The following is a 12764-nucleotide window of genomic DNA, read 5'->3' as shown; positions in this document are numbered from 1 at the left end:
GTTTGTTCAGCTTTTGAAACACGTCTGGTGTTGACCCCACTGATGTCTGCTCCTGACCCAAGGAGTGTTCTGTGTACCTGGCTTCCCTTCTTTGGTTCAGGATGCTCACAATCCACTAACACCTCCTATCCAATCAGTGACACCTGATTCACCGACAAACCAGTTATTAACTAGGATGGATTCATCTAAATAAATATATGAATAGAAAAACATCCTGCGTGAAGAGATTTGTATACGCAGATATTGAGGAGTATTGAGGAGGGGTGTATCTGAGTCTCAAACTGGCTCTGTGTGTGTGTGTGAGTGTGTGTGTGTGTGTGTGTGTGTGTGATTGGGTCTGATGTAACAGGAGTTAATATTCAGATCAAACAGACTATGAGATTATAGCTGCAGAGAATCAGTTGACAACTCAATGCTTGTGTCTGCGCATCAATTCATTTATTCATTTGTCTGTGTGTGTGTGTGTGTGTGAGACTCTAATGTGTGTGTGCGACTCTAATGTGTGTGTGTGTGTGAGTGTGAGTGTGCGTGTGTGTGTGACTGTAATGTGTGTGTGTCTGTGTGTTTTGCATGTGACTGTAATGTGTGTGTGTGATTGTAGTGTGTGTGTATGTGTGTGAGTGTATTGTGTGTGTGTGAGTGTCTGTAGCTAAGCAGGATAGCCCTGCATTTGAACATGGAAAACAACCTTCTTGTGGTTAACACACAACACAGTGCATAAACCATCTCACACCCTGAAAGCTGTGTTTTTTCATGCCTCTGATCTTCTCTTTGATCATAGAACCGTAATGAGATTTCTGAACCATTGAGTGAAGATGATTGTAGCGTAAAAAAAATCCCTGTCGCTCAGCTGCTTATAATGTGGAGTAATGTGTTGCTTGTAAATTAGATTATCTATATTTCAGTAGTTTGTGGCAGCATTATTTTTAAAACCTGTTACCTGCTCTGCTAGGTATAACAGTGTTTGTCTTCATTGTGTGTGTGTGTGTGTGTGTGTGTGTGTGTGTGTGTGTGTGTGTGTGTGTGTATAGAGTATAGTCGTTTCGAGGCGAAGATCCATGACCTGAGGGAACAGATGATGACCAGCAGTGTCAGCTCCAGCTCTACGTCGCTCCGCTCCACTCAGAAACGCACACTATACGTCAGGTGAGACACACACACACAGCAGTCAGAGGTGACTGATTGTCTAGTGTCCTTCAGAGTGACACAACTATTATAAGGTCTTATCTCAACTGTCTGCCCTACGTCTTGTGTGTCTGAGGTGCTGGAAGAGAGGTTATCACATTTAAAATCAACAATTAGATTTTCCTGGCAAATACTTTCGAAAACACAAACACATCCTGTCAAGTCTCTGGGTTTCCTGTGTTTGTGTGCTCCTCTGTCCTCTTGTCCTTGCCTGTCCTGATTGTTCAGTCTTCTCTGAATCACCCGTCCATCCTCAGCAGAGCTCAGGAGCAGTGTCACTAATCCAACTACAATTTTAAGATCCTGTCTTCACTAGAATCACAGCAGTTGAAATATTGATTAACCGTGAGGTCGCTGGGAGCAGATAAGTCACAATGGAGCTCTCGGTTGATCAATACGATGGAAAGCAAAGACAGGAGCTCTAATGATCCCACTAATGATTAAATCCACTGGTTAGGCTTTAAAGAGACAAGGAAACCTTGTAGTGTTGTATCAGTTAGGCTACAACTGAAAAGTATTTAACATGTTAGCAAAACTCAAATATCGGCAATTTGAATTAAAATCAAAACGTTCATGTCGTTGTGACTATTTGATATTCTGCCATGACAGAAGAGACCAGCTGTAATCTAGAGGGTTCAAGAACGAGGAACATTTTAAGTTTTTGTTTTTCAGTCTGTTGCACAAAAAGGAACAAGAAGTTAAAGATAGTCAGTGAGTTTTATGGTTACACAATAATATAGTATTCCTTATATCCATATGTCTATTATCTGTGTAGATGCTGCATACATAGTAAACAACATATTTGTGATGGAGGATAGTCTGAAAGAAATGTAAACTGAATAGTCTCAGCCATGAACCCTTCACTGGCTCTTGGTTGACATAGTGATTGACTCGTGTGCTGGTAGCATCACCTTAGATTTATAGAAATAAGCACCAAAACATTCAACATTGTTTTGACGTCTGGTACAAAAATACCCCCCCAAAAAAAAACAAAGCTCAGAGGAAACTACAGCTGACAAGTACTGCGCATGAAAGGGACATCTGACCTGAACTGTGTGCACGTGGCCTGGAAGAAAGGAGAAGGCAGCAGCTTCAACAGATTCACCTTGAACTACTCGCACAGTCTGACTCACACACAGAGCAGCGCTGGGCTCAGATTCTGTTCAAGCGCATCGAGGCCAACTTCACATTCAGCCCTTTGGACGCCGTCGTCCAACAAGTGTCAGAGATTTATCAGACTGCCTGAGAAACCAGCAATTGGATTGAATCTGACTGAAATATTATTCTAGTTTTTATATAAATTCTTGGAGTCTGTTAAAGGTAGTGCCAGTGGACCCACAATGCTTTGTACAACCTGGAATGACCAATGTTAGCATACCCACCATAAAAAAACAAATGATCCTGTTTGTGAACTGTAGATTTAATAGAAAATATGTTGAAACATGACATTGGAGCTACTTGCCGTCTAAGCAGTCACCCATAGGGTTTATCATGAGCATAAATGAAGTGTGCACCCACGATTTTTAATTGTTTTTTGGCTAAAAGTAAGGAGAAATGGCCTGTCCACTGCTTATTTGATTAAACCTGCATTATCAACACTGTGATGGTTGTGATATGCTAAAAATCACTTTGAGATGCATTACAGTGAAATTGTGCAATAATAAATAACTTTAAGTTTATTTCGCTATAATTTGCTCCTGTTTGCAAAAGGAGGTAGATTATAATACAATGTTTTAAAGCAAATTCAACAATTGTATCCAAATATCACAATTTTTTTGGCACAAAACCGTAATTGTTCTAAAGGATATCCTAGCTTAGATACAGGCACGTCATTTCAGATTGATATTAAACATATAGAAATCACATAGAAGAAGTAGCTACATTGTGTATATATATATATATATATATATATATATGAAACTGCTTTAATAGTAACCGACCTGGTTAAATAAAGGCTAATAAAAGAAATTACAAAAAATAGTCAATGGCATAACATCAAAACAGCAGCTTCCCCGACCAAAACAAAATGAAAGATGTACCAGATGTACTACATCGGCATCTCTTGAGCCATGCTGCAAAAAGATCAGGCTGTACTTGAATGTATACTCATGGATTTAATAAATAATATCCATGATTCAGCAAATTATAATGACACCGCCAGTGAGTTAATCAGTTTACATGATGAATTTGAATGATACGGTTCCTCCAAGTCTGATCACAACTAAGTAACGATCATTTCAAGGTTATATAGAATAATAATATAGACAACAGCCCACATATTACATACATACTGCACAGCTTTAAATATTAAAAAGGAACTCTCAAACTGGCCACTTATTGGTCACTGGGAGGCTGTTTGTGACAGATTGGGGGTGTCTGGTGCTGTGGTCTGCTGTGTGTGTGTGTGTGTGTGTGTGTGTGTGTGTGTGTGTGTGTGTGTGTGTGTGTGTGTGTGTGTGTGTGTGTGTGTGTGTGTGTGTGTGTGTGTGTGTGTGTGTGTGTGTGTGTGTGTGTGTGTGTATAGGGTGTCCTAGACCACAAAGATGCACTTGAAAGGAAGGGGAAGTTGCACCACCATTTAAAGTGTATATTATATTCTGAATGACACATATATATATATATATATATATATATATATATATATATATATATATATATATATTGCATGTCTTTTCATTTTAGATGTTTTTTATGCAGCTGCACATTTAACATTATTAGGATGTCTTTGCTACCGGAGCAGGGGCATATAATCAAAGTGCAGACAGACCTGACATGTCATGATCTTCTCTGAGGATTTGATCAACGGATTTATAAAAGAACGCTGATGCATTAATTGGAGTTTGTGAGCCGTATGAAGGTTGAGACCCAGTGTATGAATATACCAATCACCATCTGCAGTTTTCTTGTTTGTATGTCAATGTCTAAGCATATAAGCAAACTGGGACATGTGCCTCTTGAAACACAATATTCTGTTTTTAAATGATTAAAACCAGAATATTATGGTCTGACGTTTATTCTGAGAATAATCATATTTCTTTAATTGATAGTATGACAACAGCAAATGTTGAACCGACAGTACAATTAAAAGAACCACGATATACTTACTTACTGTTTTGTAACAGACAGCACTAGCATACAGTCACATTCCAGTCAATTGCCCAGCATATTCTGAAATAAAGTGCATGTATGCAGTAATCTTATATGAGTATCTGGTGAAAGGTAAAACCGCAATGCAGTTCAGACTGATTGCTGGCAGTGCAAAAACCAGCACGATCTCGTTTAAATTGGTAAAAGCTGTAAAAGACGACCAGGTGTTTCCGTTACACTCTGCACTAATTACTGTGTGTTCCTTCACTCGAGTAATGAGATTTCAGAGGTTCCCACATAGGAATTAAAACAACTGTATTACGAAGAGCTGGTAATTGATTTAGAGTTACATTTACATTTCCAATTTCAATTTTTAAGTTTATTTTGTACAGCCCAATATCACAAATTACAAATTTGCCTCAGAGGGCTTTACAATCTTTACACATACGACCTCCCTGTCCCAGGACCTCACATCGACATGTGGCCCTAATAATAAACGATCCATCAGTGTAACCTGCTCTTGTAGAACTCATATTTCTTGCTGTACTTTATATTTCTCTCTTGGTGACCAAATGAAGAAAAGGAGGGTCATGTATACACTTCCACCTGACAGCCGCCCTTTAATAAATATATCTGTGGTCCTACCGATATGAATGCACCTCATGTTTACAGTATTTCTTGTAACCTTTCACATACATCAATATATACATACACAGTAAAACTATAGAACGGTTATACTAAAATACAGTTTGAGTAAATATAATATTTAAGGTTACACATTTCCATAGCTATATTTCAAACAAGCCTGTGGTGAGTATGTTTCTTAGTTTGCTGGCACGTTCACATTATTGATTATGAGTATAGCTATCACCTGGATTGGTCGACTACAACTAAGGTGATGCGGTGGCGCGTGCCTGAGTCAGGACCTCCAGTTAGTGACTAGTTAGCTAGCTAATAATAATCCATCATAATCAATAATGTGTACATGCCAGCAAACTAAGAAACATCCTCACCACTCGTGCCACTGACGGGCATCGCCTCCGATCATCACCTGGCCGGCATTCTTTCTGCCCCGATCCACGCTCCCTATCCACTTAGTGTTTATAAATGCTTTGTAAGACATAGATCGTCCTCACTTTAGATGAGGTCACACAAAATACTTAACTAACGACTAGTGACTACCTGAATTAATCATGAGTTGCAGTATTAAAACACATTTATAAAGCACATGTTAACATAGTCCCTCACCATTAGTGCACATCTAAATCATTCTGTGTATAAATAAATGCATTTAAATCGTTTTTTTAATCATTTACTAACACTTTATACATGATCTCATTAATCATCTATAAGTCCTTAATAATTGGTTTGTAATATATATTACTTAATTTACAAATGTGGAATACATAATTTATAAAGTATGAAAACCCAATCATGAAACGCATAATAGTCAAGCTTATTAATAAAGAATAAAACATTTAAAACTGTGTTTATGAATTGCATACTAATGACTGTTAATGTTGGAACAATGCTTTATAAATGATCAATTAAGTGTCTACTCATACTTAACTAATACTAAATAGCGTGTAGTTATTATAAAGTGTTACCGATATCCTTCCTATTAAATAGAGTTCTTTGGAGAAGATTCCTTTATAACATCATTGCTAAATACTCAACATAACTTACTAAAGTGCATAAAGTATTTGTTGCTGTTTAATTTTTAATTTTAATTAATACCAAACCACATAATGACAGAAAATGACATTCCTGTAAAATAAACTGAACGTGGTGCCTGATGGTCCTGTTTCATCTGATTTAAAGATCATAAAGTCACATTTTAGCAGCCAGTTAAATATATAATGTCCTGTGGGAGGTTTTGCTTTTATCATCTTTAATCTAACATCAATAAAACATGAGATGGTGCTTTTCAGTACTGAAGTTAGACGATCTGTGTCTACCTCTTGTGTCTGATTTCTCTCTCCGTTCCGCCTTCCCTGTCTATGTTTTGTTTTATTGATGAAGGCAAGATGGGCTTTAGGGGATGCCAGTTATTTCAGCTCTAGTTCCTTTGCAAACACACACACACACATGCGCGCGCGCGCGCACACACACACATATGCTGGCCTACTTTCCCAGGTCTTTTCCCTCTGGACTGGTTTGGAACTCTGTGGTCACCGTTCAGACACACACAAATGCACACAAACAGACTCACATGATCGCAGACAGAACAACTGCACACACACACACACATACACACAGAGACTCACAGAGGCATGTACACACACCCAACGTCATAAATTATTAGTGTAGGGAAGCAGCCCCCAGCTGTTTTGGCTTTCATATACTACAACAGATCTGTCTGTATTGTTTTGTCAGTTAATTTTATTATTTTAGTTTATGATAGGTGTCAAGTTGTTGTCAATAGAAATGTGAAAGGCATCAGGACAAAGGTTTTGTTTCTAAATTGTAAAGAAGAGAAACTATATAATGAATATTTCTAAATGTAAACTGTGTGTGTGGTTCATATTTAGGACCATTTCAACATCAATGTCCCTACATTAATGACTCATCTGTCTGTTCCTGTTTTCTCCAGCAGATTATATTGTCACACTGAAGATGTGTTTTAGACTAAATATATGTGGTACTTCTCTCTCTGTCTGCAGAGCGTTGTTCGACTACGACGGAAGCGCGTCCGATCTGAGCACGGCCAATCAGGCGCTGCCATTCCACTTCGGGGATGTCCTCCACGTGAGCAGTGCTGGCGAAGAGGAGTGGTGGCCCGCCCGTCACCTCAGCCCCCCGCCTCCAAACTGCCCTGAGGTCGGAGTCATTCCCAGCCGCAGGAGGTCAGTGGTCAAAGTGCTTGGGATGGGAGTGTTGATGTTATTGATTAAAGTCTGTGAGCTATAGTTCAGGCAGTTAATCGGAGCCATGGCCGAGTCCTCTCACTGCAACATCCAGCATTTCTCTGGAGAGAAGTTAGTATCCTTGTTCCTCACTTCCTGCTGTCCTGAACCTGGCGAGGAAGTGACAAGGTCAGAGGCTAGAGGCCAAACACCAGGCCTGTTCACACACTCTCTATTCACATAATCAATACGCTCTTCATGCGCTCCTCCTCGTCTCCTCTTCCTCCTCACCTCTGCCCACTTTCCCCTTCTTCCATCTAATCCTCCTTCCAACTCCTCTTCTTCTCCTCCTTCTCTTCTCTTCCTCCTATCCTTCGTCCTCATCTTGCCCTCTTTTACTCCTCTTATTCTCTCCCTTCTCCTCCTTTTTCTGCTCCTAGACTCTTCCTCCACTTTTACTCGTCTCTTCCTGTCCTCTCCGTATCCTCCTCTGCCTTCTTATATTTATTTCTGTTCCACGTCCTTCTTTCCTTTCCTCCTCCCTCCTCCCTCCTCCCTGCTCCTTGTGCTCTTTTCCTCTACTCTTCTTCTCATCTCCTCCTTTCTTCTTCCTCCTGCCCTCCTCTACTCCCCTTCTGTTCTCCTTGTACTTTTCTGCTTCTTCTCTTGTCCTCTTCCTCCCCTTTCTGTTTCACCTGCACCTCTTCCTTTCCTTACCTCCTCTCCTCGCTTCCTCCTCTTCTCGTTATCTTCCTCTCTCATCTTTCACTTCGGCGCCTCTTCCTCCTCCTCCTCCTATTTTTATGTCACCGCTTCCTCACTTCTACTCTCCTCTCCTCCTTGTTCTCTCTTCCTCGTCTCCTTCTCCTCTTCTTTCTTCTCTTTCTGTTTCATCAGCCCTTGCTTTTCTCCTTTCCTCCTTCCCTCCTCTACTCCCCTTCTATCCTCCTTCTCTGATCCCGGACAGCTGTCAGCGGTGGAGAGTTTCAAATTGGTTTCAGTTTACGTTGACGTGTCATTTTGCTGCCGGCTCATAAGACGTCATTCTGTAGAATCTGCTGAACGTAAACCTGGAGTGGAAACTTCTTCCTCTCGCCTCCTCCTCTTTGTTCCCCAGCAGAGGAGGTGATAGACAGATGTTGATAGGTCTTTAGGTGGGAAGAGCAGATTTAGATTTAGTCCGTCTGTGACACAGAGAAAGGTGACGAGGATGGAGCAAGAGGGAAGGATTAGAGGCAACGAGGATGAGTGTGAGTGAATGGAGCATGGGAGGGATGGATGTAGAGATTCTCACACAAGGGTGTAGACGATGGAGGAGTTAGAATAGAGGCTGGTGCTTTAGGGGTAATTCAATAGCGGAGTTATAGTAAGAAAAAAAAAGAAAAGCGAAAAGACCTATATTATAGATTATTAATAATAATCATATTATTATCTTTTCTTCCTCTTTCTGTTTCACCTGCTCCTCGTCTTCCTCTTGTTATGGGATATTTGATAATATTTGAAGGTCTCGTACAATTTAATTGTCAATTACAGTTCCAGGATAACGTATTTTCTCCTGGATTACGTTTGTCTTTGACATTTCTAATCATATCCTTGGTATGAGGTCGGTGGACGAGTGTGGCAAACAAACACAGAAATTACATACAGAAGTCCGCTGTTCATTTCCATTAAGTAACCAAAAACATTTTTTTAAATTTCCATCAGTAACAAACAAATGTATAATACGTAATTTAAGCCAAAACGTGACGTTTTACTATACCGTACCAAGTAGTTTTAGTGCCTAAACATAACCAAGTCGGTTTTCTTTTTTGAGTTTTTGTTTAGTTTCAATTCACGACGTTAATCACCGTCACCTGGGGGAAAATCTGTTTCCGTTTACTGGAAACACAATTGACAACGCAGTTTAGGTTTATTGGACATCGGTCTTGAGGAGACACGGTCAGACTGTGAGATTCAAGTTGGGTGACAAATGTTTTAAGATGACGGTTCTGTGATAACATGTTAAATCTTCCAGGCATTAGAGGGGATCAAGAGTTCCCATTCGCCTGGTTAAACGCCCATTATTTTTACTGTGAAAAATTACTGTATCACAATGAAGCAATGAACATTGTCTAACATGCCTTAAGAGAAAGACTCAAGATTCATGCTTGAAATTTTCTTTGCAACAAATTTTTCCCTATAATTGTTAAAAGAAAAATGTCAGATTCAAACAGAGTAGATGGGAAGTAAATACAAATGTGATCCATCATGTTTGTATTTGCTTCAATCCCAACTCTGATATTTTGTGTTGATGTCTGTTATCTCTTTGCATTTCTCTTAGTGTTTTTATTTTCCTTCCATCTCAGGGCAGAGAAAAAGGAGAGGTCTCGGTTAAAGACAGTCAGAGTGACGAGGTCTCAAGACAGATCGGTGAGTAGCGAGTGGATTTATACATTTTAAAATGATGGTTCGTCCTCTCAAAGGTCACTGAAGTCTTAACCTCATTGGTTACCGAGCCCGGGGTTCACCACTCAAATGAGTAACTAGTATTAGTAGGACAGATGAAGCCAGAAGAAATACTCATGCTCTTTGTCCTGTTCCACATCAAGACTAATGGTCGTTGCTTAAAAAAAAGATTAAACCTTTTTAGTCAGAGTTTGCTCTCATTCGCTTGTGGGTCAGACATTCTTACAGCAATATAACAACATAAATCATGAATACCATGTGAAACCTTTTCACAACAGCTTTCCAGTGAGCTTCTCAGATGAGAACGAGAACGCGTTGAAATGCTCTTAAACCAGGTGCAGAAGGAGGACGTTGTGTTACTTTTATATTTCACCTCCCCACTTTAATATACATAACTGTGCCGTTAATAAAATCCGATTAGAAACAATACTTCTAAACAGATGTTAAACCTGTCTACCATTTCTCATTCATGTCTCAATGTGAGAGCACAACACTCAATCAAATCATACGCAATTTGTCTCATACACGATTATACAGAGTACAACGTGGAGTGGTATTATTGTGTGCCTAGCTCCAGAAAGCTAACTAACAAATAGAAGGAAAACAAATAGAATAGAATAAAATACTATCGAAGAAGTATAATATTTCCCAAATTAGCAAATAAGCAATAAAGCAACATAAAAGTACATTTCAGAGAAATAGAAAAATATATGGTATACTGAAAACAATATAAGTATATATACTGTATAAGGAAAATCAGGGTGAAAAACAAAAAAGGACACTTTATTTTTTAGGTGTAGGAAAGACAGTGTGCATCTTGCATAGCGCATAAGCAGTTGAGAGCTTCACAGTATCTAAGCCAATAAGAACAACAGAATGAGGTATGAAGAAAATGGTAAAGTAAAAAGTAAAGAACATAAAAAATTTGATTTATAATGCGGATCTAAATGCTGCTCCATGTTCTGAGCAGCTGGTTGTAGATTCTACAATATTAATCCACATAATGCTAATATTATTTGGCAGAGACTGAAATCAAATCAATCAATCAATCCTACTTGTTGTATATGTCATATTTCATACAGGTGAGTGCTGAATAACTGAAAAGACAAAAAACTATTTAACAAGTCAACAACTTAAATATAATCAAATAAGTGAAAACAAATTAAATTAAATTAAATTGTAAAATATACCTAATGTCTAAGTAAAATGCCTATAACCCATTCTTAATCATAGCCTCACTTGATTAATATTCTGAATAAGCTGTCGCTGTTTTAGAAATATAATAACTGTTGTTACTGTTGCTTGTCAATGATTATTTCTTTCTTATTAAATTAGTCAACCAGTAAGTTGTGAGGAATTGTGTTGACTAGGACATATTGTGATTACTCTAAAGAAATTACATTAATATTAACAAATATGCTTTGGTCTGTATTTATTGATCCTTCTACATGAGAGTTGACCGTTTTGCAGTTGAATCAACAAATTAACGAGTTATGTGTGTTGGAAAAGTATTTTGTCAATGACAGCCGCACCACATGTTAGTAGGAAAGGTTTAAGCGGTTTAACTATGAATTAAAAGTACAAAATAGCTCTTTGTTACTTTGATAATTGTGACTTACAAAGCTCCCAGGCTGAGCTCCAAGTCGAGGTGAGACTTTAATCACACTTCACACAGCGTGATGATCAGAGCTGACGCAAGAGTCTAACGCCAGCGTTTGGATCAGTTTGTCAGCTCTGTTTTCTTTCTCACATTGCATGAATCAGCAAGTCTGCAATCAGCAACTCTGCACGGTGAAGAGCTGATAATTAAAAATGATCACACACACACACACACACACACACACACACACACACACACATGCTGTATCCCCTGGCTCCTTGCTCTGAGAAAATTGCAAATTAGTCTTGCTCACTCAAACTGTGTGAGAGGAATAGAGAACCCATGAGCTTTCAAATAGTGCTTGATAACAGTCAAGATACTGTTATGATCATCTTCGGTATGATAATTAATGCTCTCTCTCTCTCTGTCTCTCTCTCTTTCTCTTTCTCTTTCTCTCCCTCCAGGATCAGGATGATAAAGGTAGGTGTTCTCTCCATCAGTGACGCCTGCTGGTCAGAATATGTAACTTCAGCTCTTCAGCAAACCTCACCTGCACCCTCATCTTTCCTCTTAAATCCTCCTTCAAACTCCTCTTCCTCCATCCTGCTCTGGGATGGAGGAAGAGGAGCATGATGAAGAGAGAGAGAGTGTGAACTGATACAGACAGTAAAGTAGATTCACATAACTGTAAAATGTCAATCCATAGTCAGGCCACTGTCCAGGATAGCTTATTCAATTAGCCAACATTAACATACAAAAGAACTGTGGGAATATCGGAACAGGGTGTTTACAAAAACGGCAAAAGTATACAAAACAAATACAGTGGTAGTATTCAGATGCCCAAATATTTGGCCCACTTTTTTCCTTCTGGACATGTCCCTTTATTGATGTAATAAAGTAGACACTATAGACCATATTGTCTCTTTGAGGCTGAAATGTTCAGGTGTGCACATGCTTTTGGTCTCTGTGTTGCATGCTGGGAAAGGCTCCGGCCTCTGCTCACCTGACCAGGATGAGCGAGTATAGAAAACGGATGGATGGAATGATATCGTATGTCTGATGTTTTCTGTCATGAGTTAAAGTGTGTCAGTGGTTGTGCGACATAGAAACAATGTAAGTATGTCTGTGTCTGAATCTGTTTGTTTGTTTGTTTGTTTGTTTGTTTGTTTGTTTGTATGTGTGTGTGTTGCTGACTCTGACCTGTCTTGTCCTTCCAGAGCTGGTAACCTCTGGCACCAGCGATAGTGAGAGTAGTTCCTGTAAGTCTACCCTCCTCTATCTCTTTCTTTCATTCTTTCTTTTCTTCTCCCTCTCTCTCTCTATCTCTCCCTCTCTCTCTCTTTTCGTTCTTTGCTCGTTTTTTTATTTGATTTGTGTGTTTCTCTGTGTGTGCTTGTGGATGTGTCATGCATACATGCACATGTATTTATTGTTCTTGTGTTCTTATGTACCTGTGTGTGCGTGTGCGTGTGTAATTTACCTTTCTCTGCTTCTCCAGCCAGAGCTGTTGCACAAGTTCAGTCCAAAAGTAGGAAAGGTTCGTGGTGTGTTTTGTTGTCAATAATCCCACCCGCTGTGCCTTTAAATGTGTGAATTTCTCT

At 39.2% G+C, this 12764-nt stretch overlaps 1 protein-coding gene across 3 annotated transcripts in view; it reads left to right on the top strand.

Annotated features, from left to right (window-relative positions):
• LOC117729574 (disks large homolog 1-like) overlaps positions 1 to 12764 on the top strand; it is a 94117-nt gene that overhangs the window by 76139 nt on the left and 5214 nt on the right. For 2 of the 3 annotated variants that reach the window (XM_034530789.1, XM_034530787.1), the window contains 5 exons: positions 1032 to 1146; positions 6936 to 7118; positions 9464 to 9527; positions 11628 to 11643; positions 12381 to 12422. In XM_034530789.1, coding sequence (XP_034386680.1) covers positions 1032 to 1146; positions 6936 to 7118; positions 9464 to 9527; positions 11628 to 11643; positions 12381 to 12422 — 420 coding nt within the window. The remainder of the gene's footprint in view (positions 1 to 1031; positions 1147 to 6935; positions 7119 to 9463; positions 9528 to 11627; positions 11644 to 12380; positions 12423 to 12764) is intronic. The other variant, XM_034530788.1, reaches the window with a different exon arrangement.

This window comes from Cyclopterus lumpus, chromosome 4 (assembly GCF_009769545.1).
Source record: "Cyclopterus lumpus isolate fCycLum1 chromosome 4, fCycLum1.pri, whole genome shotgun sequence".
Classification (NCBI taxonomy): Eukaryota; Metazoa; Chordata; class Actinopteri; order Perciformes; family Cyclopteridae; genus Cyclopterus; species Cyclopterus lumpus.
Note: the sequence above shows the minus strand (reverse complement) of the source record. Positions and strands in the feature narration are given on the sequence as shown.